General features: G+C 27.8%; 2 protein-coding genes across 2 annotated transcripts in view; one reads left to right on the forward strand and one right to left on the reverse strand.

Annotated features, from left to right (window-relative positions):
• The window catches only part of LOC129916399 (neurexin-1), a 124828-nt gene extending 123697 nt beyond the window's left edge, over positions 1-1131 (reverse strand). Inside the window, exons 1-2 of the mRNA XM_055996314.1 lie at positions 1014-1131; positions 774-948 (exon numbers count right to left, since the gene is read on the reverse strand). The gene's annotated coding sequence lies outside the window, so the exon portion shown is untranslated. The remainder of the gene's footprint in view (positions 1-773; positions 949-1013) is intronic.
• A 21562-nt stretch (positions 1132-22693) lies between these two features.
• The window catches only part of LOC129916400 (uncharacterized), a 47636-nt gene continuing 44250 nt past the window's right edge, over positions 22694-26079 (forward strand). The window contains exon 1 of the mRNA XM_055996315.1: positions 22694-23727. Within this exon, the coding sequence (XP_055852290.1) occupies positions 23658-23727 (70 nt within the window). The 5' untranslated portion in view covers positions 22694-23657. The remainder of the gene's footprint in view (positions 23728-26079) is intronic.

The following is a 26079-nucleotide window of genomic DNA, read 5'->3' on the forward strand; positions in this document are numbered from 1 at the left end:
TTAAATGCATGGTCACAAATCAAAATCTTTTATTTATTTAGAAAGATAATTTGTGATTAGTTCTACAAAAAGTTGAAGTAATTTTTAGGATACAGATTACTGTGGGGAAAATTAATCTTTTATTTGAAAGGATTCCTAAAAGTTAAAGAGTGAGTTTGACGTCCGAATGAAAATATGTTTAAGCAGAAAAATCAATTTATTAAACAGGTCAAATGTCGGCGATTGGCTTCATTCATGTTTCATATTATTCATAATTTGAAATTTGTCTGGGATATTGGCCCATATGCATAAAAAATAGTAAATACTAGCAATAGGAAATTAATAAGTATAAACAAGGTTTGATATGCACAAAATGCGGATAAAAAAGTTCATATTTTACAATTTTTCAAGAATTTACTATTTTATTTACATATCACCCATTATTTCATTTCCTTTAATCGAGTAGGCTATTGGTCTAACCAATCAGCAACAAAATGGTTTATGGTTGAAAAGTATGACAAAAATTTAATTATATTTTTAATAGAATTAACCAATTTACATTATACAAAACACTCCCCATAAATATTTGAAAACACTAATTATTATTCTGAAATTTAAAATAAATTTGTTTTTACGAAAAATAGGTCCAGTCTGACCTTATTTTTTCCATGCATGAAAATATTAAAAATGTATGTATTTATCAAAATAAAAATGTATACATAGAGCCATTTTACTGATTAATGAAAAAAAAAAAAATACTTTATGGAATTTTTGAAATAAAATTTTGAACATACCTTGTTGCTTGAATAACTTGCTTATTATATTGTGTATGCAAATGGATGTGTTCACATATTATGTTATAATATAATGTTGCAGTTCTTTGTGTGAATCATACACTTAAATATTGAATTTTCTTAATTTTCTTCTTCTTGTTGCAACAATTTCCCATCTTTAATAAATGTAATTGACCTGAAATGGCAAATTTTTGTTATTAAAAAAAAAAAAAAAAATAAACAAATAAAAGAAAAACTTACAAAAGAAGAAACAGTTTCTGGTCAAAAAAAATATTCAAATAAATGAAAATTTTAATTTTTGTGTGACATTTAATTTATTTTTTTAGGTAAATATTTTATAAAAAAAAAAAAACTACAGTTATCGAACAACAAAGTAATGAATTTTTGATTTTTCTATAAATAGTCAACAAATGATACAACCTATGGTCAATATAATTAATGGTTGTGGCACGACACCCCATAAAAGAACAAGACCTCTGGTGTCAGTCTATTTCACAAAATAATTCGCCACTTGGCACTTCTATCAACAAGAATAAACAGTTGGAAATATGGTCACTTTTGGGTATCAATTTTCGAAATATGCTTTTGAGAGAATATTTGGTAGTAATATTAATTATAAATTTTGTATAAACTAATTTTTGACAACCAAAGAGCCTATTCTGGTAGTAGTTCCATAAAAAAAAACGATACGAAAACGATCATTCGTATTTCAAAAACGAAAGAAAGTTTTTGACAGATACAGAATAAAGAATTGTTTGAATCAAACCGTTCTCAATTTTAATTTATTTTTATCCATACCTGACCTGAAATTGTATAATAATTACCAAAGTGATTTTCCTTCGAGTTCTTTTAAATATTTTACCATGGATGTTATTTAGACCTTTTTTGTCCCGTCATAGGTAATTTAAAAATTTATTTTTTCATATCTTACAACGTAAAATTTCCTGTCTCAATTATTTTTAAAGTCTCTATTAAAAATTAGTAATCTGTCAAATCGCATACAAATTTTAAAATTTCCAATTTTAAATGGCGGCTTTAAATTTAATGTAATTTAAATAATTTGGGCCTCAGTAAATATGTAAATATCGATCAATTGCTGTCTCATGTCACATCACTTTTTTGATGTCGTGAAAACACAAGGCAATTTGTTCATGTTCCTCCAAAAATGCTGATCATTTTAATCAAGATTTCAAATTGAGTTAAAATGGTTTAAGAACAAAAATATCTTCTTTATCGACGAATGTGGAACCTGCAGTAAACAGCTCTTCGTTGTTAATACTTTCGACATCTCTGACTTGTTTGTTAAAAGCGCATGTCCCCGCGATAACAAAGCTCGTGAGTATGAAAACTCATCCTGTATTGTCAATGGATGTGAATGGATATGAAAAAAAAAACGAAGGACACCCTGTATTTATGCGAAATGTGTGTGTGTCATGATGATGGAAAAAAAAAGCTAACACTGCCGGAGCATGCATGCGATTTATTGATTGACAAAAGAGAGTGTATAGTAAAAGCTTTTGTGTCCTCTGACAAATAAATGGCCTGTAATTCTTATTGACAAAAAGCTGTCACATTTGCATGCTGGTTGGTACTGTGGTGGGGTTGGTGGTAAATTGAGGGTGAAAAAAGATGAAATTCGTGCCAGTGCACACATATGTAGGGTAAAAAAGAGGGTAGTAGGGGGCTCGGAGTATTATATTCTCTACAAAGTTATAGTACAAAGCTGATTTCCTGCCCTCGCGCGGAACTCCTCGCCTGTGTGAATTCCTCCTCTTAACCCTTTTATTTTTTTTTTTTTTTTGTATTTTGTTCTTGTTGTTGTCGTATATGTGCGATGCTTTCGAGTATGAAGTCGGAGCGGTCGATGCATTCATTAGTTGCGAATTTAACCTTCGCATTGCTACACAGCCAATTAGTTCCTTAACTGGATACTGAAGTTTATGTAAATTCCTTTTGTTTGAGAGGGGATTTTGATCTCCCCTTTTTTTTTTTTTTTTTTTGCTTACCAAAATGTGAATGGGGAAACGTTAGTGAATAAAAAAAGAAAAATAGGGAAAAAAAAACACTTCAAGGATGCTTTCCATCCAATTGGAATTTTTTAACTGAAGCTTATCAGATTAAAGGTGTAATAGCATTCATTCCGCTGAGGAAATTGCCTGTATCTATCTATCTACTTTAAGAGTTTGAACCTTCTTCTTTTTTTTCTTCTGTGAGTTTTTTTTTTTATTTTACTGCAGATGCCAGATGAAGGATATCGTGCGAGGACGATTTTCATTTTCATTCGAAAAGAAAACCAAAAGAAGTCTCTCTCGTGTTTGGCAAGATGTGAGGCAAAGATACTATCATCATCATCGCTTCCACTTGAGTAAGCTTAACTAAATTATTGTCTTCCATTACATAAATTTTAAAGCAAAGTGACCATAGTTTGGCCGGCCCACACACTGGAATGGCTGCGATATTCGCCTGTCAAGTCAAGGATAAGGTCCGATGAACTGGATTTGGGGTGAAATGCCTGCCGGTTTTTTGGTAAGGTTTTCGGTATCGTCCTGGAAAGATAATACATTATGATGCGCCCTCACACATGACAACAGAAATAACTTACTGCTTAAGTGGAGTGGAGAGTTACTCAGAACTCAGACCCTCAAGCTGATGCATCAGGAGGACGAGATTATTTGAAATAATTCAAGCTTTAGCAAAAGGTCATTTACGTAGTTCAGGGAATTAATTTAAGACACAATTTTGTGGGACACATAACAGAGTTGCTTCTGATGAGTGACAGACATCGGATCGGTTTCTGTTTTCATGTCAGATAGTGGAGGCACATGCAAACATAATTCCACATCCTCTGGATGCTCTCATATCAAAAGTCCTCCTTCTTAGAAAAGTGATAACGATGGAGGTAGAGCCTACTAAATAGAGATGATACTCTGTGAGTTTGTTTGGATTTCTAGTCGGGCGGTAATTTGTGATAAGGGAATATTTATATACATATATCTGGAACGAATGGCCTTATTTCGGAAAAAGAACACATAAACAGTTCTTTTTTGTGTGCCGTTACCGTTACCAAGGAATTGCTGAATATTATATTGAGCTCAATTCTTTAGAGATTACAGTGTCAATATATTCCTACTGTCGCATATTTAAGTGTACAGTGTATTCACATACAAAAAAGGAGGAAGTCCTTTTTTTTTTGCAGGAGTCTGGGAGTTTAAATGTTTTGTATCAAGAATAATAAGAAATAAAATAATGAATAAAAGGTGGTTGGGAGAAGGTAAAGATATGGCAAACATAAAAGGTATATTCAATAAGGACTTTTTTTTTTGTATCGTTTGCTGGAATTTCAAGATGAAAGGTGTCCTTTTTTGTTTATTGAATAAAGAAAGATTTTTATTGAACTTGGTGTGCTGATAACGACTTTTATTTACATACAAAATAAGATATAAATTATGAAAAAAATGCTATATCAAAAGGAATTAATCTGCAAATAATTACATATATGGGGATTAGGGTGGGTCAAAAAAATCGAAAATTTTTTTTTTGATTTGGTACTCCGAAAAATCGATTGCTAGACCCCTCTAGAATATACACACCAAATATGAGCTCTTTATATTAATGGGAAGGTCCTCCGCTTTGCAATTTTCCATTTTTACATCAAGCTTCTACTAAAAAAAAATAATTTTTTTATTTATTGACTTTTTAGCAAATTTCTTTTCATATTCTTGTAGGAAATTGAACGCTCTACAAAAAATGCCTTATACACTTTTTTCGTTTATCTAACCGTTGAATAGATATTTGAGGTCCAAAAATCGAGAAAATCTTTAAAAATTCGTTTTTTGTTCTTAATTTTGTAACAAATTGAAAAATTATAATGATCAAACGCGCAAGACATATTCTTGTTGAAAATTGATTACTCCACAAAAAAGGTCTTATTAACTTTTTTCATTAATCTAACCATTCTAAAGATATTCGAGGTCAAAGTTAAAAAAAAATATAAAAACATTTTATATTTTAAAAAAATTTCTAATTCACTGAAACTTCATTATTTTCAAATTAGCAAGATATATTCTTGTAGGGGCTTAAACGTTCTACAAAAAATTCCTTGGAATCAAATTGATTGCTTTAACCGTTTAGAAAATATTCGTATCCAAATCGCAATGCATACGGGTCATAAGAAAACTATTGAAATCATTGAGCATTGGTTTGGATACGAATATCTTCTAAACGGTTAAAGCAATCAACTTCATTCCAAGGAATTTTTTGTAGAACGTTTAAGCCCCTACAAGAATATATCTTGCTAATTTGAAAATAATGAAGTTTCAGTGAATTAGAAATTTTTTTAAAATATAAAATGTTTTTATATTTTTTTTTAACTTTGACCTCGAATATCTTTAGAATGGTTAGATTAATGAAAAAAGTTAATAAGACCTTTTTTGTGGAGTAATCAATTTTCAACAAGAATATGTCTTGCGCGTTTGATCATTATAATTTTTCAATTTGTTACAAAATTAAGAACAAAAAACGAATTTTTAAAGATTTTCTCGATTTTTGGACCTCAAATATCTATTCAACGGTTAGATAAACGAAAAAAGTGTATAAGGCATTTTTTGTAGAGCGTTCAATTTCCTACAAGAATATGAAAAGAAATTTGCTAAAAAGTCAATTAATAAAAAAATTATTTTTTTTTAGTAGAAGCTTGATGTAAAAATGGAAAATTGCAAAGCGGAGGACCTTCCCATTAATATAAAGAGCTCATATTTGGTGTGTATATCCTAGAGGGGTCTAGCAATCGATTTTTCGAAGTACCAAATCAAAAAAAAAATTTTCGATTTTTTTGACCCACCCTAATGGGGATTCTATAGAAAGGTTGTTTTTATTCAGAAAAAAAAATTAAGTGATTTAAGAAATAATGTCCTTTTTTGTGACAAAAGATATTCAGGTAAAAAAAGTAATCGGTTTTGAAGTTTTTGGTTATTCATTGAATTGTTTTAATTTTTGAAGAACACAACTACTTAAACAAAAAATTTTATTAAAAAAAAAAGGAAAAAAAAAAATTGTTATTCGGTATTTGCTTACCTATTGTTATTTAATTGTGACAGATTTTAGATAAAATTCATAAAAAATCCAGGCTGGTTCTCATTATTTATTAAAAAGGTTCAAACAATGGTTATATACTCATAATAAATGCAACACATAAACGATTGTGATAGTATATTTATGAATTACATTTGCTTATACATAAATTGGGCTTTAATGCTGGGTTCCATTTTCAAGGTAAATGTTTAATTGATTGTATTTTTGATAGTATCGGAATTTGTAACAGACATTTAAACCTATAAATAAATAATAGATTTTTATTCAATAAAACTATTCAGTATAAAAAAATCAATGTGTAGTGTGGTTCATAATTTATTCTTAAAGCCTTTATAGTTGTTTGGAAGAAGTTTATGAATTTTGTTTTATTTACATTCAAATCTATATATTGTTTGAGACCAAAGCATTTAATTTTAACTGCGTCAGCGAGCGCCTCATCTTGATTGAATTCGCAAAACTAAGCCTGTTTTGGACGCAACGGAATTTGCTCTAAGGAAAAGGTGCACGAATTTAATCAAAATCCTAGAGTCTAGAAATATTAAAATTCACAGTATGTTTATGCTGTAATTTTAATAAGTGTCGGTAATCATCGACCAAAAGTTTGCGTCTTAAAAGGGTACAACAGCATCTAACTGATGAGCCCAACTGTTGTACCTGGGCGAAACGCATTTTCGACTAAAGAGGTCATAAAATCTTTATTGAATTGAATATTATTCATAAAGTCCACAAAACATAAAAAAAAATTATGAATTTATTTTCATTATTTTAATTTTCTGTTGTCTTTCTTCTTGCAAAAGAAAAACGATAACACAAACGATAATTTTTACAAGTTAATACGAGCAAATTTTTAACTACTTTTAAAATTGTCCTGGGTGATTTCAATGCTACGGGACAAAATGTTCCAGTTCCAGCTCCAGATCAATCAACCGTCAACCAAATTGAACATATTTGGATCGACGATCCTAGACATTTCTACAGTATTATTGACGTCTGAACAATTCGAGGAGGAGGAACAATCTGGTAGTAGCCAATTATCTTCAACACAATAAAATACATTCAGGAATTTAAATCTAAGAAAACTACAATCGCAAGAGATTTTCAAGTCTTATTTCGATAGCGTCTCGATTAACCCCTTGATTATGAATGCCGGTAAGCACCGGTAGATGTTTATCCAAATCAGTGAAGCCGCTTTTAATTAGTGTGAGTTGTACAGATGCACATTGGTAAAGGTTCGGAGTGCAGATATATTGTCCACTCAAGGGGCGCAAAAAAATGTAACTTTAAGTGCTATTTTTTATCATAATTATATTCGAATTTTAAAATGTTTTTTTTTCCTGAACTGAAAACACACTGAAAATAGTTTTTAAATCATCAAGATTAGCTGAAACATTAGCGGTCAATGATTTTATCGCCTTGTCATCACCAATAAAAGGGAGTTTGTCCCTGGAAAACTAGCTCAAAATTTGACAGAGTATAGACCAATTTTGACAGAGTATAGACTAATTTTTGTTTAACATTTTTTTGGTGCTTCAGTCACCAACTCTATAGGTGTAATATACAGCCCTTCCTGTTCTTCTTATTCAATTATGTAGATAACCTCAAAGCTTACAAAGCGGCACTGCAAAGAAGGACCATGAGCTGTCAATAAACTCTAAAAACAAAAAAATAGAAAAAGGAAGTTTAACCAGAAGGTAAAATGAACATTTCAAGGTTATAAACCTAGAACTGAAGCGAACTTAACGTCTGAAACCCTGTGTCCTTATCATTGTGGCCTTAGACCAGAAAAAATTCATCATCTCCAAATGTTCAGATTACGTAGATACTTGTCAACTTTTCATCTATTTCAAAAACTCGTGTGACAGTTTCTATAGGGGCGAGTTGTATGGAGCCATGTCTAGTTTAGGCATGCCTACCAAGATTTTACTTTAAAACATAGTTGGCAACAATATAACGCCAAAATTGTCAATTTTTTAGAAAAATAAATTGGAAAGATGTAAAAATCCAAGCACAATAAAAGGTCTAAAAGTGTGTTTTGTTTTATTTGGCACTCTGGACTTTGTTGTAAAATATTTTATTTTTTTTCATCGAATATGAATAAAGGAAGTGGGGCAAGACATTTTTTGTACTATGTTGTATGAAAAAAAAAAAAAAAAAATTACGACGTGGTCGCACGTACTTCCTCTTATGGTTAAAGCTGCTTAGAATGATAAGGCTTTAAAATCTACATATATATAAAGGAATAATATAGGTAAAAAGTATTAAAAGTTGATTTTAAAATTATGAAAACACCTTTTAAAAAGGTTTTAATCTGAAAATGAAGCGTGCCATTTGATTTCTGATATAACAAAGTTTTCGATTTTTTTGAACATTTTTGTTTATGCATAATACATACATTTATTTCTATTAAAATTTTCGTTTGGAAAAAAATAATTTTTCAAAAAAAAAAATTGGCAATATTTTTTTTTTATCAAAATTTGACTTTTTTTTAACATTTTTCTTATGTGTTTTACAAGAAAGTCAGAAATCAAGAAAACAGTTTATGGCAGGTAGTGTTAACAATCACGGAGAAAAAAATGTCACCTTTAAAATAGATGAGGTGCACATTAAATAAAATAAGGTGATTCCACTCAGTTAAATTTTGATATGAACTTCATTTTATTTTAATGTGAATGTTCATCTTATAAAAATACCTACAAAAAATAAAAATTTTAAAATCATAGTGACACTTTAGCTATACTTGCATTTTATCATACTTATTTAAAACAGTGACATAGCACAGTGGTAAGGCACTGGCCTAGTAACCCAACAGGTGTAGGTTCGATCCCCGGTACATGCCAGTTTTTTTTTTTTTTTTAATTTGCGCACTCAAGAAATTAATGTGACTTGTCACCTTAATTTAAGGTGATGTCACCTTAACTTAAGGTTAAAGTCATCTCAGCAAAAAAACCATGCAGAAATCCACTTAAATTAAGGTGCGATCCGCTTAATTCTATGCGGTCTGTTTTCTACGTGTATTGTAATATTTCAACTAATCGTTATCGTTAATTTGAAAAGTAGGCAAGTTTTATTTTTAAGTGAAATAATTAAAATTTTAAACTTTTTCTATTTTATTTTTTTTTTCGTAAAGAGGGAGTCGTAAAGATACAATAAAAAAAAATATATCAAGATCATCAGGTAAGATATGAATGTAACGTTATGTCCAAATTTCATTTGGTCATTATTTTTATAGACTGCTTTGGTTCTGTGGTGAATTTTGTAAACTTTTTCGCCAAGTTTAAAAAACAAACAATATTTACATATAATGTCAGATGTTATGATATATGATAAAACAACTTTTCACCAAAAATATTTCTAAAACATTTTGGAATTTTTGTCCCTGCTTAATTTCAAACCCTTATCCCGAATTTCAATACTGTTAAATGTTTTTCTTATAAGTTTCGGTTGTATTTTACCTGTTCTAGTGCATAAAAAAAACAAGCATCCTTGCTTTAATGAATGTTAAAAGGAATAAGAATTCCATTTAATGTTTAACAACAAATAAGTTAATATCTATTTTTAAAATAATTATATACTCGTCTGAATCTAACCTTCTTAAATAAAATGTGGCTATTTATCTTATCTAACATTATCCTTTTTAACTCAATTAGTTTGCATTGAAAATTGCAGTAATACTTTTTTGACAACATTTTAAATTAGTATCCTTTTTAAACCTGAAAAAAAAAAACAAGTGAATAGGTCGAATTGCTATATACTAAAAATTACTCCATATCACACTATTCCCAGAATAGGAATTTTTTCGCGTGCCCATTAATCATAGGATTGCATTAAATTTTATAATGCATAGCTATGGCTAGAACTTGTAAACAGAAATAACATATTCACAGGTATCGTGCGATGAATGCGTTTCGATGCAAGCGATATGGCACAAATAAAATAAAAAAAATAAAAACTAATCCAGTAACTTTTTTATTCCTAACAAAAGGAAATTAAACAACAACAAAAACTAAAACAACAACAACAACAACAACATCAAAATATAAAAACCTACTTTAAAAATAAAATTTTTGAAAAAAAAACTTCTTCCCCACCCACACTACACTCCAATAAAAACACGAGTGCAAGGTGTAGTGCAGAAAAATATTAATCATAATTATGCTAGCTTCGCGTGCAATTAAACCTAGTTTTGCATATTTTAAAACGACAGCCTTGTGCACTTGAAAGTAGCTTCAAAAACGAGAACGAAACCAAACCAAACCAAAACGAAACTCAAAAACGAAACTCTATAAACTTTTCTTATCGCAACGCTGCACGCAAAAACAAACTTTTTTGTACATTTTTATTACACAAAAGTCGTTTACACTTTCCACTGGCGAGATGGCGATGGCGATGGCAATGTTGAAATAAATTTCTATCAAAACTAAAGGTTTTCAAGCCAAGAGTTGCAGTTGCAAAGTTTTGCCATCAGCAGAAATGCATTTAGGGATGACATGAAACTTTTTAATTATCAGTTCAACGTCCACAAAACACCAGTTTTCCAGTACCTAGGAAAGAGACATATGAGAACTCGAGAACTAATGTTTCGACTTTCGAAGGAGTGCAATGAGATTAAATACAGTTTGTCTTTTCCTTCATATGGTATCGCTGTGGATGGAGCTGAATGTGTCATTTAATCAGTTCGATTTGTATACATGAGTGTCAAGTAGTAGGCAGAGAACTTTATTCCCTGATTTCCGTTTTGCACAACACAGTCAAGTCTGCGGAAGTTAAGGAACACTTTGTTGACATGGTTTGTACATTTTGTAGGCTGGCTGGGAATCAGTTCATTGCGCTTTGGTTAGAGAGATACGATAAGACTTTTCGAAGAGGAAAAGTTTCTCTAACGTGTGTTTGCAACAAAAAAAGACTATGTACATGACTTTTTTGACTTTTAAAGAAACAAAAAAGAAGCAAGATAATACAAACTCACGTGTTAATAGCTTCTTTGTTTATAATTACCACCTCTCTGCTCCCTGTCTGCTATAATTAATTTTAATAGATAGAAGCTTGAAACTTTATTGAATTTATTAAAAATGTTTGTACTTATAAATAAATGAATCAGGTTAAACATTTTTGTTCAAGTTTAATTTAGAAAAACAATCAGACTTAAAGAAGATGGCACATTTTTGGGCCCAGTGTGTACACTAACGAAATTGGTATCAAATGAAAGGTCATGATAAGCACATTACGTGGGTAAAATATTTTCAAAATCGTTAGTCGGGTTTTGGAGATATTGGAGTTTGAAGTTTCGGATTTCAAAGCTGAGAATTCAGGTATTTTTTCAAACAATTAATCGTAGAATGCGTAATAATCTATGTACAAAAATAATATTGGTATCAAATGAAAGGTATTTCTCTTGTTTATAAATCTTTTTCTTTGTTAAAAAAAATTATACATATTAGGTATTTGCCTCTCAAAAGGTGAGCTACAAAATTGTAGCTGAGGTTATTTTAATAAAAATTGTCGTATAAAGTTTTTTTTGTATCGCTTACCGTTTAGAAATTAAAACATTTCAAACTATCCCATGTAATGTGATTAAAATAATAAAAATATAAAGATATTAAGAAAAACATATGCGAGTTTGAAGTGATATAATTTCTAAACAATGCATAATACAAGAAATCTATTTTTCTTGGGCTACCTAGTGATATCTGATTTGTGAAATCACGATAATTATTTCAGAAGTTATGATGGAATAAATGATTATAAATGCAAACATTCATATACAGATACATGCATACATACATAAGTATGATTTCGGGTACACAAAAATACTGTATTCGGGTATATACGAATAACTCGATTACCCTAGTTTCTATTCTTATTAGTTAATAGGCTTATTTCAGCGCGTTTTTGTGTATTTTGCTAATGTTGGGCAAACAAACCACAGTGCAAAACTAATCATTTTTACACTGAATACAAAAAAAAAAATCATGTGTGCAATTCACACGTGGTAGAAGTGAAACTTTAAAAAATCATTTTTCTTGCAAAAAAAAAAAAAGAAAAAATCTACATATTTTTATTCTATCACCTTCAAATCCATGTTTTTTATATGACAACCTATATAAGTTTTATATCATCTGAAAGCTTATAGTCTAAGCTCAAAATATATGTATCGATCAGGTCAATGAGACATCTACAAAAAGAGCTAGAATTTTTTGAACTCGATGAAATTTCATCCAAAAAGCAAAAAAAATTATAAGGTTTTTGTATGATTTATAGAACTTTTTTATATATAGAATTAATAATAATTAATATGTAATAATTACAAAAAAAAAGTACATATCACCACTGAATACTTTGATATTTCGATCGAAAAACAAAAAATAATTTATTTGTTTACTAACCAATACAGATATAAAACTTCAGAATTGAGTGGAAGCGATTCAAAGTGTTTTATTGGATTTCAGAATGAGTGAATCCTTGAGTGAAACCAATCGAAAACGTCATTAATTTCCCTTATTTTTAGTATATTTCATGTTCTTTTTAAGAAAATTTAAAGTTCAAAATTTCGACTAGGGCCAAAGCCTTCAAAAACGGTAAAAAGTGAAATGAAAAATTTATAGGTACCTAATAAAAATATATAAAATTTTTCCACATAACCTCAATATTTATATGAAAAATTGAAATTAAAAAGTTTTTGGTATTTTATTTTTATCTTTTTCAAACAAAATTTTTTATTAGAAAGTTTGGTGAAAACTTACCTTATTACGTCCCAAATACACTGTTATTTATTGGACTAAAAATATTTATTTTTTCACCTTATTTTGACTTAATATCAAAAAATACCCTAATTTTCAATCGAAAATTCTCGTGTCAAAATATCATTTTGATCGTTTAAATCTGTACTTTCGGATGGTGTAAAAACATACATTAACATACTATAGTACATATATGCTCTCTCTCTTGTAGGCTTGTAGTTTATTTATATCACAATCGAAAGTTTTGTATTTTTAATTCTGCATACCTACACTTAAAAAAAAAATTAAAATAAAGTTATTTCACACTCAGGTTGGTAATTTGAAAAAAGTTTTTTGTCATAATTATTTTTGAACTAAGGAAAAAAAAGTGATGTAATTTGTTGGAATTACCTACCAATGTTAGTTCAGAAAGGTCTACAAATTTTTATTCGTGTACTGAAAAAGAAATCACTTAACACGTTCACACACCCTTTCATTTTTGTTGTTGCTTTTGAAAAAATATTTGGATAGATTTTACTAAGCAGGTAGCTTTTCTAGGTGCTTTTATATGGCAAACTAAAAATCAATGATGATTTTTGCACTTGAAAAAATATTTTTATGTTGTGGTTTTTAAGGTAAAAATGAAACAAATCAAGTTAACAGGAATGTTATATGGACTACATTCAATCGAGTAAGAATTCTAAGTCAAATAAATAACATTTGAGGAACAATGCCCACACCAGTGGATTTACTTTTTCTAAATTATAAATTAAAAAGGTCACTGTGGTGTATGCGTACTATTTTTTGTTTGTGAGGTGAATTAAAACTATTGCTTCTATAATTTTTAAACTAAGCGAAGGATAGCGATAATAAAAGTAAGGCAAACAAACCACGATTTTAAACTTACGATTTTTTCTTTTGAAAAAATAGTGGAATAAAGAAAAAAAAAGTTGGGTTATCCTGGCTAACGTTGGGGGAGCCAACTTCGCATAGCCTGCATTTGATGCGATTTTCTCGACAAAGCCCCCAATAAATGCATGCAGACTAAGGTATTCGTCATCACTCATCACCATGACCAGACTACCTGTGACATTCATATGAATCGGTTACCTCTCACGCAAGAAATCTGCTCCCGGCTCTCGGTGTAAGAAGAATTAAAAGTGTACGGAGGTAAAAATCGACTCAATCGCTCATACAAATATTTTGAACTCACAATATATTAAGGGTTCTGCTCACCCTAAGCGGGCGGTAAGAAATTGCAATTTTGTTTTATTAATAAATCCATTTATTAATACTCAATATCATTTATATATATTTAATTTAATTTAATTTAATTTAATTTAATTTAATTTAATTTAATTTAATTTAATTTAATTTAATTTAATTTAATTTAATTTAATTTAATTTAATTTAATTTAATTTAATTTAATTTAATTTAATTTAATTTAATTTAATTTAATTTAATTTAATTTAATTTAATTTAATTTAATTTAATTTAATTTAATTTAATTTAATTTAATTTAATTTAATTTAATTTAATTTAATTTAATTTAATTTAATTTAATTTAATTTAATTTAATTTAATTTAATTTAATTTAATTTAATTTAATTTAATTTAATTTAATTTAATTTAATTTAATTTAATTTAATTTAATTTAATTTAATTTAATTTAATTTAATTTAATTTAATTTAATTTAATTTAATTTAATTTAATTTAATTTAATTTAATTTAATTTAATTTAATTTAATTTAATTTAATTTAATTTAATTTAATTTAATTTAATTTAATTTAATTTAATTTAATTTAATTTAATTTAATTTAATTTAATTTAATTTAATTTAATTTAATTTAATTTAATTTAATTTAATTTAATTTAATTTAATTTAATTTAATTTAATTTAATTTAATTTAATTTAATTTAATTTAATTTAATTTAATTTAATTTAATTTAATTTAATTTAATTTAATTTAATTTAATTTAATTTAATTTAATTTAATTTAATTTAATTTAATTTAATTTAATTTAATTTAATTTAATTTAATTTAATTTAATTTAATTTAATTTAATTTAATTTAATTTAATTTAATTTAATTTAATTTAATTTAATTTAATTTAATTTAATTTAATTTAATTTAATTTAATTTAATTTAATTTAATTTAATTTAATTTAATTTAATTTAATTTAATTTAATTTAATTTAATTTAATTTAATTTAATTTAATTTAATTTAATTTAATTTAATTTAATTTAATTTAATTTAATTTAATTTAATTTAATTTAATTTAATTTAATTTAATTTAATTTAATTTAATTTAATTTAATTTAATTTAATTTAATTTAATTTAATTTAATTTAATTTAATTTAATTTAATTTAATTTAATTTAATTTAATTTAATTTAATTTAATTTAATTTAATTTAATTTAATTTAATTTAATTTAATTTAATTTAATTTAATTTAATTTAATTTAATTTAATTTAATTTAATTTAATTTAATTTAATTTAATTTAATTTAATTTAATTTAATTTAATTTAATTTAATTTAATTTAATTTAATTTAATTTAATTTAATTTAATTTAATTTAATTTAATTTAATTTTATTTTATTTTATTTTATTTTATTTTATTTTATTTTATTTTATTTTATTTTATTTTATTTTATTTTATTTTATTTTATTTTATTTTATTTTATTTTATTTTATTTTATTTTATTTTATTTTATTTTATTTTATTTTATTTTATTTTATTTTATTTTATTTTATTTTATTTTATTTTATTTTATTTCTAAAAATGCATGTAACCTGATTTTGATTTATTGTTGCTATAGAGTAAATTTGTGATATACATATTTACAATTGTAAAGAAGTAAATTTGTGATATACTGTTTTAAGATCCTGATGATGGCACCTGTTTGCCTAAATTCATATAGGTACCTATAGAATTTTCGCAAAAAAAATAACAAAACAGTAACAATAACAAAACATTGCATGTAAAATAGAATTTGCCAAAGTTAAAAATGCTATGCAAAAATCGTTCCTTAAAAGCTTTCGTTAAGTTAGATTCTATAAATTTATTTCATGTCCTTTTAAATTGCTTAAAGCTTATTGATTAACTTTTGAGCTTTAAGTCAAATCAAAATAAGCTGTTGAAAAACTTTTATTTCAGTGACATTTACTTATAATTCGATTTAGCTTTAAAGTTATCATGGATTTCTATTAAATGCACAATTCTAAAGAACTTCTGAAAAAAACTTTGTTTTATTAAACTTTTCAGCTTTCATTCAATTTTGAGCTTCAGTCTATGTTTGTTTATATAAATATGTACATATAATAAAATAATAACAACATTTTGAATGTTTGCGTTAACATTATTAATTCTTTATCAAATAAGTTATATTTTGAATCAAATTCCACCAATTGAAGTGTCATAAGACTTTGCACTTCTAACTGAATTCTGACTTAATCTTCTTTTATTTCAACATACTTTCAATCATAAATCTAAAGGCTTACAGATTTCATGTAGTAACGAATTTCTGGAGTTTGATTATTCCACTTTTTGACTTTGTCCCCATGACAAGTAAACATGTAGTTTCCATATATTTATACCTTTGGTTATGTTAGCTAAAGGTTTCTATATTCTATTAAGCCCTTTCGGATTAAATAAAGATTCTAAATATATTTTAAAATCGAAGCAATTCACTTCCCATCGATAACTTCTACTTACTAATGATTGATACACCAGCTGAGTTTGCAAAAAGAAATTAAAAAAAAAAAAACTCTCCTAAGAGGATAAAATGAAAGAATATGAAGACATCAGGAAAGGACTCCAGGTAAAGATACCAACATTTTCTGATTGAAGCTTTAGGAAAAAAAAAAAAATCTATAGAAACCCAAATTTAATGTCCAAAACCAAGAGATACAAATATTTATTGAAGCATAAAGAAATTAATTTCTTTCTATACAGAAAAAAAAAGTCGTAATAAATCTACAGATTTAAGAGGAGGCTTTAGAATTGTCATCAAAATAATAACAAAAAAAAAAAAAATTATGAGGAATACTTGAACCAAATCCATCCTTGACATTGATTCGATGGCGTCCTGCACTAAGCCCCTCATTCAACGATATACAGGAGAAAGTTTGAAAAACGTATTGATTGTTGTTTTTGTTGTTGTTGTTTTTTTATTTTTTTATTCTTAGTTTCATAAAAGAAAAGTCTTGTGCATGAAAAGATACAAAAATTGTCCTGCTCATGTCAAGTGCAATCAGTCGTCTTTTCAATTCTTATACTCGTATACCTCTTTTTATATTCTCTACTACCTGGCAAATATGATGTGTCGTATTCATATATTTTTTTTTTTTTGTTTTTTTTTATCCTGTGAAAAAAAATGACTCAAAAGTACTTTTTTTTTATTCTTACTTCGAGACACTTAAACATCTCTGAATTTTAAGTCGTACCCACACAAGTACACACAAAAAGATAAAAAAAATATGCTTCACTTAATCGAAAGGAAATGTGAAACATGTCTCTTGGATCTTGGTATGTTAAATTGAGGACACTTAATAGCACAAGAACTACAAAAAAAAAATACAAAAAAAAAACAAGAAAAATGATTTGAAATAAAATAAAATGAGCCAAATATTTCTCAGAAGGCCAAGTTCTTTAAAGCAAACTTATGACAAATCTCCTGACTAAGCTTGTTAAGAGGAAATCGTTAAATTCAGCAAGAAGAATTTAGTAATAAATTTTTTTCAGTAAATTTTAGTCAAAACATTAAAATTCTTATTTCATAAAATGTATTATGTATTTATGATAATATTTTTTTTGGGAAGGAAATGTATAGAAATATTCATAGATATTTCATAACATGAACAATTTGCATTCGTAAAAAAATCGAACTTGAAATAAAAACCCAAAATTTACATCCAACTCATGAAACAAGTGTTTTTTGAACTCGCTTTTGCGAAGAGGAAGGATAAAACAAATTGTACCCGTTAAAAATTTTTTTCTCATTAATATCCTTTATCGGGTTTCGATGAAAAATAAATTAAATATTTAAAAATGATGGTCACCCTAAACAGTTTATAATAGAACCATCTAGAACACTTTTTTCTTGGTGCTCCTTACAATTTTCCAATACTGTAAAGGAAGAGGATTTAATTGTTTAGTAAACTCCAGTCACTGTTTTAGGGCAATTTGTAAAATTACAAACTTAATAGCACATATTTTATTTAAATTATCAAAAAATCCGTACAGGTGAAATAATGATTTAAAGTGAAAGTATTGAAAAAAAGCTTGAGTGTTACTAAGGGCCTCTATATTTTACAAGGCCCATACATAAATTTACTACTGAGATGGAAATTTGTAATATTTTTGTATGCAATTATTATAATTACCTATAATCATGTACCTGCTTAAAATCATACATAAGAAGTTTATAGCTAACAGCTTTCAATCAATTTAACAATTAAACTCAGTTTTTTCCAGCTTCTAGAGTGGATCAAGTTTTTAATTAATAAAATATTGCAGCCAATAGATGTGCTAGGAACTCCATTTTTTTTAAACTGAATGAATAGATACTTTTTGTTGAAAAGAAAATTAGTTACTGTGGCGTATACGTACTATTTTTTTTAAATACATGAACCGGCAAAATTGAAAAAAACCTAATGATTTGGATAGCGGGGTACTAAAAGCTAGACCATGTTTACGTAAACTTCTTATTAAGATGATTTCTTATTAAAAAATGTAAGTTTTGAAATTTTTTAATAATTTATTTATGTTACCTTTTTATTAAAAAAATACTCAAAAAATGAAAAAAAAAAATTAAATAAAATTTGTTTCTTTTAATTGAAGTAGCAAAATAAGAAAAAGATTATAATTAAAGCCTAGTTCGCAGCTGAAACGAAACGAAATTTTCTATATAAAAATTGCACAACGAAATCTTGAACGACATTTAATTATTTTGTTTTTGTTTTAAAACTTATTTTCTGATGTTTTTTATGGACTTTTTTATTTTTATTTGTATTATTTTTACTTTGACATAATACTCGATTGTATTTTTAACATGTTCACTGTTAAATTTGGAGACTTAAAAATTGTTTGTTTCGCTTCAGCTGCGTATTACGCTTAAGGTAAAAATATAGTTCATGTGAATATTTTTTTTATTAAACTGCAGCGATTTGAATCTATTTAGTTGTTTAAAAGGATCTATTCTAAGTTTGTCAGCATTGTTTTTCGGGATCGGGTCAAAATTCTGGCTTTAAAATTCTGTTTTTCAAAATTCTGCTTTTTTTACGAAAATTCTGTTTTTCAAAATTCTGCCAGCATATTTTTTTAACAAAAAAATTCTGCTAATTCTGTTTTTTTTTTTTTTTTTTTTTCATAGCAACTTAACTACTTTTCTTACGGTTTATTGTGTAACTGTCCCAAACATTTGTTATAGGTAATGCATCGACTGACGTTCTTATAATTCACATCTATAAACCGTTGAAAACTATAAGAAACTAAAAAGAAATATACATATCAACAAAATATTCCTTTCTTAATCAATTTTTCGATAAATTAATAAGATTCTAAATTTTTTTCGAAATTATTTAACATTTAAAATCTTTTCTTAATATTTTTTCATTTATTGGTTTAGCAAACAAACAATGTGATTTATCAATTAAACAATGAACATAAAAATAACTGACAAAGTGAGTAAGTAATCAAATAAGCTGCGAGGAGATAATTTTAGAAAATTCTGCAAAAAATTAAAATAAAATGGTTTGGAAAATGTTTAAAAGCGCGCGTTCTTAAACATTTTCCAAACCATTTTTTAATTTTTTGCAGAATTTTGTAAAACAGAATTATGAAAAGCAGAATTTTGAAAAGCAGAATTTTGAAAAACAGAATTTTGTAAAGCAGAATTTTGAAAGCAGAATTTTGAAAAAAGAATTTTGACCCCAACCCTTGTTTTTCACTTTCGCTTTACGTCACTCAAATTACTATAAGACCAGTTTCTTACCGAGAGATTGTGAAAATCTATTTTTTTTTGTCAGTTTTTTTTTTTTTTATTAAACTGTTAATTTGTTACTAAACAAGTTCAATAACGAAAGGTGTCTGCAATATATCGGCGAAATACTTTCTTTTCATTACAAAAAGAACAAATTACTTTAAATTTATTTAGTTCGACTTAAAAAATTGCATATTTTTTGAAACTTGAATCCATTTCAAAGATCATCTGCTTCGCACCAACTAGAGACGTGACCACAATTTTATATCGTAGAAAATTAACCGTTTCGAACCCAAACTATGAATGTCAATATTCAAATTTTTTGTATGTATTAATGTGTCATAAACATTACAACTAAGAAATATGAATACAAAAAAGTTATTTTCCAAAATAATAAATAGCAAACCTAATATGTTACTCTCATGTCTTTTTTTTTTAAATTATGACCATGTAAAAAAAAACTTTAGCAAATAAAAATATGAATTTAAGTCGGTAAAAAAAATCAAAAGTATAATATTTGACTAACTTTTTGTACAATTCCAATAACTAGATATTATTATCTCTTAATTAAAAACCTAAACCTAAAAAATTATTAAATGTAATATTTTTTACGAGTTTTTAAATATATGTATGTTACATGAGAGTAAGCGAAAGCGTTAACATAATTTATTATGTCCAAATAACTTATTTGCAGTAAATAGTATTTGTCAGTAAAACACTTATTAAACCATTTGTTTTAATTTTGTTGGTAACTCTGAACCATAAATAGGTACCAAAAATTATGTTTAAAATTCATTACTCCCTGCAAAACATTTGATGTTAAATAAGTGGATTTAGAAAAAAGAGCCAAATTTAACTTCCATATTGGTTTGAATTATTGTAAAACTTTAGAAATTGTTTCTAACTTCAATAAGATTTTTTCATATTTCGACTTAACTTGAAGGTTTGTTGCATATTTCCTAGTATATCACATACATATGTATTATGTAATTTGAAAGTCACTGTGGTGTATACTTATTTTTTTTTGCAGTTATGTGTAAACATATCAACTAAACGCAATCTTTTGTTTTTGCCTATGGACTCGTCATATTTTTAAATACAAAGCTACATTGATAATGGTTGGCATGAATGTTCTTAGATGAATCTAGAATCAAAACAGTTCATTATGAAGTTTTACTGTTTGAAGGTGATTTTCAGCGAGAGGTGATTTTAAGAGAACAAAAAGTTGCCAAATGGTCTTTGATGCTATAGTCTTTTAAAATTCAGCATACACCGAGCAGCTTCCTTCGATTTTATCGATAAAGCCAACATATACATTCAAAATTGTATTACATAGTTTGTTTCAAGATGGTGGCCCAAACCTACATAGATAGATTGGTTAGGTTTTTTTAATATTATGAATAGCCCTGAAAAAACATTTCACTTCAATGATTGCTAATCATTGCTACTCATTTTTTTATTTTATTCGAAAAAATGAAAAATGAGTAGCTACTGAGTATTAGAAAAAACACGCCATATATCTGCTATATTTAACGATTTCAACAAAGATGGTATCAAAAGAGCACAGTTACATAAAGTAAACTCAAAAAAAATCTAGTCACTGGGGCGTATACTTACTATTTTTTTTTTTAGGACCAATTTTTCAAACGTCAGATAAACCTCAGTTAGAGCTAATTCCTAGGTATAAAAGTTTTTTATATTGACATTTATTCTGATAGTCTAAAACAATCACATTCTTCGAATAACTTGGTAAATAAGCTAAATCGCAACGCTTGATTCAAGGAATTTGCAGAATTTTTCTCTTGAAGTTTTCCAGCTTGATTCCAGTGACTTGTTCTAAAAAAAATTGATTCATATAGAAAGGGAAAAGAGAGATGCATTTTCATTTAAAGACTTGTCAAATTATAGCCTGTAGTCTTAAATCAAAGTTTACAAGTAGTTTACTAAATTTTCGATCTCGATGGTATAGACAAACTTTAAAAACTTCTCATCTCAATTTTAAATTCATCAATGAAAATGCATAAAAGAAGATATCCTTCAAATTTCTTTCACTTTTCTGTCAGAAACTCATCATTTTCTTGCTCAATTAGTAACTTTTCTTCTCAAAAATTATAATTTCACATCTATTTGAAACAAAAAAAAAAATAAAAAAATAACGTCATTCATTCAAAATTCCTTTGTTTCTCTTCAAAGATGAATAAAAAAAATATATATATATTTTTTTTTTGTTGAAACACCTTTTTTTGTATGAAAGACAACAAAAACAAAAAAAAAGAAAGACCCCAACGCAACCAAAAAACCATTTTGTAAACACTTTTCATTCAAACGAATGTCTTTTCACACACAAATACATAAAAACAAAAACAACATACTGCACCGAGAGCAGAGAGAGCCAAGCCAAAGCACCCATCAGCATCACCAGTAGCATCATCATCAGCCAGCCAGCATACAACGCTTTCATTCACTAAATACAGGACTTTCTTTTCTATACTTACACACAACAACTCTTCTCTACACATGCATCTCTAAAACAAAATTATACATCCGTTTTTTTTTTTTTTTTTGTTGGTTTCGTTTGGATGGTGTGACTTTTCGTTGTCATTTTGACAACACTTCGTCAAATTATCAATTCTCTAGGATTCGTTGAATAACAAAAAATTCAAAAAAAAAAAAAAAAAGGATTCACGCTGACTATACACAAAAATTGGTCAAAAAAACTTTTGAGAAAACAAAAACAACACAAAAACTTAACGAAAGTCCTGCCCAAAGTTTTTCCACTTGAATAATTGCTTTTGTCTCGTCCACACTTCAAATGATGGGGGCGTTTAACCTACTAACACACTTACAATCAGCAAAATCAGTGAGCTTTTTTCGGTACAACAACGATATAACGAATGTTTGATTCGTTAAAAAGAATATAAATTCCTTCGTTCAGTTTTGTTGTTAGAGAGTGAAAAAAACTGTATGAAACAACAACAAATCGAAAGGAAAAATCATCTGTTTCTATTTCAGAATTCAGAGAATGTGTGCATTAAATCCCAGAGAGTTCGCAAGTTCGAGTTCAGATGAGTCCTTTCGAGTCCTGTCACTGTCCTAAGAACTGTGGTCGTTGTGTTTGATTATTGTTCGTCTGCTGTCGCTGTCGCTGTCGCTGTCGGTCGTCAGAATTCAGAATTCTTTTTTCAGAATTCAGCCAGGAACTCGGCAAGGAAGAAGGATTTATTCAGTGTGTGTGTGTTGTTTGTGTATGGTGTGTGCTTTGCCGCTCCTGGGTAGAAAGTTGATTTCTTTCTTTTATCCTTGCATTCATATAATATCACCATCGTCGTTGTTTGTGTCGCTGTCGTTTTTTCTCGTCTTCGTCCTCATCGTCGTCATTCTGTTTCTCATTGTGTGTCGTTGTTGTCCTCTTGTCGTCGTGCAGTATAAGTTTGCATTTTGTTCAATTAAGGTGTGGTGACACTATACTGTAAGGAACAAAGTACACATAGGTACATTTTATCGACGATATCCTTTTTTTTTTGTATATTCTGTGTGCTCTGTGTCCTTTGAGATCGGGTCAAAAACGGGTGTAACTTTGTTGCTGAAAAGTTTACAAGAATTTCTTAAAAAAAAAGATGAAAAATTGCGCGAAGTAAAGTTCCCAAAAAAATAAAAGGATTTACAATCTTATCAGTCTTATATTTTTTTTTTTGTATAAGCAAAAGTTAGCAAAAGAAGAAGAAGAGTGAAAAAAGCGAAAACGAACGAAATGTGTCGATAAAGTATATAGAAAAAAGCGAAAAAGCCCATCTCTCACTCAGCCTTAGTGTTATTGACATCATTTTTGTTGTTGTTTTTTTTATGATTTTTTTGTTGTTTTTGTACGTGTATTATCTGTAACCTTTTATACGTGTGCTCTTAGTCTTAAGAAAACGAACCGAATTTGTCAAATAAAAAAAAACCATCTCATCAAGACCAAAGCCCAGCTGTTAAGGAATTCCAACGCACTCTATCGTCTCGAAGAAATAAGAACTTGGTTGAGGTGCAATCAACACACAGGACATTTCACAACAACAAAAAAAGACAGGGAAAACGCTCGCAATGTTCTCCATGTGCTCCAAAGTGAAACCGAGGACTTCCCCCAGCATTCAGCAGCACCAGCAGCCAACTGGTAAGAGAAAAAAACTACCTCACTATAACGCTCACAAAAAAGTTTAATGTACAGAGGGGCTCTTGTGAAGAGTGTGTGTTGTTGTTGTTGTCGTCTTGTACACTCTACATGTTGCAATTTATTCGTCCTTTTGATTAGAATAATAAAAATGTTTAAACCTTCTTCTTAACAAAAAAAAAAAAAAACAACAACAACAACTACTCGGAAGAGGCGTGTAGAAAAAAAGAAAAAACTCTTAAGTGTCTCAAAGTTATTTTTCGTTGTTTCTTTGTTGTATTTTTTTTGTATTCAAATAATCACAATTACCTACTCGGGGCTCTGAGGGAGGGTAACAAAGTCTCAGAAGTGGGATGTGTATATGTTCGAAATGTGCATTATTTTGTATCTGATGCTCCTCGTCGGTCGGTCGGTTGGTCTTCGTTGGAAATTGAAGGACATTTTTGTGTGTAAAAATCTCATACGTTTCCGTGTGAGATATATTTTTGAGTGGCTTGAGTTTTTAGTTTTTATTTCATTGTTTTCAACAAAAAAAAAAAAAATAAAAAAAAAAAAAAACAAAATGTCACCAAGGACACGCCCAATTTAAAAAAACAAAAGAATATTGATTGAACGATGTCGAGATAATAAATACAAAAATATCTAATATCAAAAAGAATATAAAGGACGACTTCCGGACGGGGGCTGACTTGGTTGGTTAGATTTTTGTATATCTATAAATCTTTGTTGTTGTTTTTCATCGTATCGTCCTGGTGTTCCTTTATTTTATTTCTTCTGATTTTCTCGGTGACAAATTGAATGAAATTAGATACACAACCGATAAGCATTCTGCTGACAACTCACACAATTTATATATGTATTTTAGGAGCTGGTTATTATCTTTGGTTTGTTGGTTGGAAAGTTTGAAGAAAAGGAGTAGAGTCTTCTTAAATGGAAGGACGAGGAGCAAAAGGAGAGTATTATTCAATTCGTTGAGTTGAAAAACTAATTATACAACTAATGGGTTTTCTTTTTTGTCGTCTTCTTGTCTTTTTAGATTTTAAGCCTTTTTCCTCATAAATATACATCTCCTTCATCCTTCTATATTGCCCATTCATTATTAATTATGTCTCCAAAAAAGGATATATAATCACATTTTTGGGGGGGATTTGGATTTTGTTTTTATATAGAAAAATTATGTCTATGTATCTAGTATAACCTATTTTTCATTCTCTCGTGTCGCAGATTTTTGAAGAAATTTATAATATTTTGAAACCTTAGGAAAATTGAAAGGGTTTTTCTTTCTCTATACAAGAATATCATGTGTGTGTTTGTGTGTGAAAAATCTGTAGAGAGGTCTTTTTTTTTTGTAATTATTATCCTTAGAACTGTTTTAGGCTTGATTGATTGAGCTTTGTTTCCCTTATGAGATATTATATTCTTCTTTGTTTTCTTAACTTAATTTGAGAAAATAATAAATTTATATAACTTTTTTTTTTGTGATAAATTACTTTCATGTCCCCTCTCTCAGTTTGGCGTATCTTCTTTTTAAGATGGTAAAATGCGTATCATATTACCTTTTTTTGAATTGTCAGGAAATATAGAAATGAACTAAATGTACACACAATACGTAAAGACAAGTATAAAGTAGGTTTATGAGGTTGTTAAGAATTTTTTTTTTTTTTTGGGAGGGGGGGGGGTGGAATCGGGAATAAAACAGAAAGAATTATGTGTAGAGATTTGAATCTGGGAGGATATTATTTTATAATCCTGGGAGATTTGGGTATTAGTTACAATTGAATACTGATGTTTTGAGATTATTTTTGAAAAAGATGGCCGGGTAGGAATGATATTTGAAATAGGTTTTATAAGTTTCGATCATCTTAATTTAATATCGAACTTTTACAAAGAAATCTCAAATTTTAGTAACAAAAACCATTAACAGTCATTCCGTAGAGACATTTAAAAAGGTTAATTGTACAATTTTTGTATTCTTTTATTTGTATTTGGTATTCTCATCCTCTTTTAATTCAAGCTGTTCAAATTTGAACTTTATTTTTTTTTCCAATCAGGAGTATCCAAAAGGTTGCATTTTTTCCCCAAAACACAGTTTCTGTGAGGAGCTTCCAGTGGGTGATCTTTCCTGCTTCTGTAATGACTCCAATTTTAAATATTTTTCAGCTGTCACAAACAAACATTTTATCAACTTTAATGAGTTAGTATCGGTTAGTATTAATTAATTAATCGAAGAAATACTGCTAAATTTTGTAGATGCATAAAACTGATGAATTTTGAGCAGTTAACACTTTGAAAGCACTAGCAAGCTATCAGCCAAACCGTAACGCGAAGTGACTAGAAGTCAACATCAACTTCAAC

This window comes from Episyrphus balteatus, chromosome 3, assembly GCF_945859705.1.
Source record: "Episyrphus balteatus chromosome 3, idEpiBalt1.1, whole genome shotgun sequence".
Taxonomy (NCBI): domain Eukaryota; kingdom Metazoa; phylum Arthropoda; class Insecta; order Diptera; family Syrphidae; genus Episyrphus; species Episyrphus balteatus.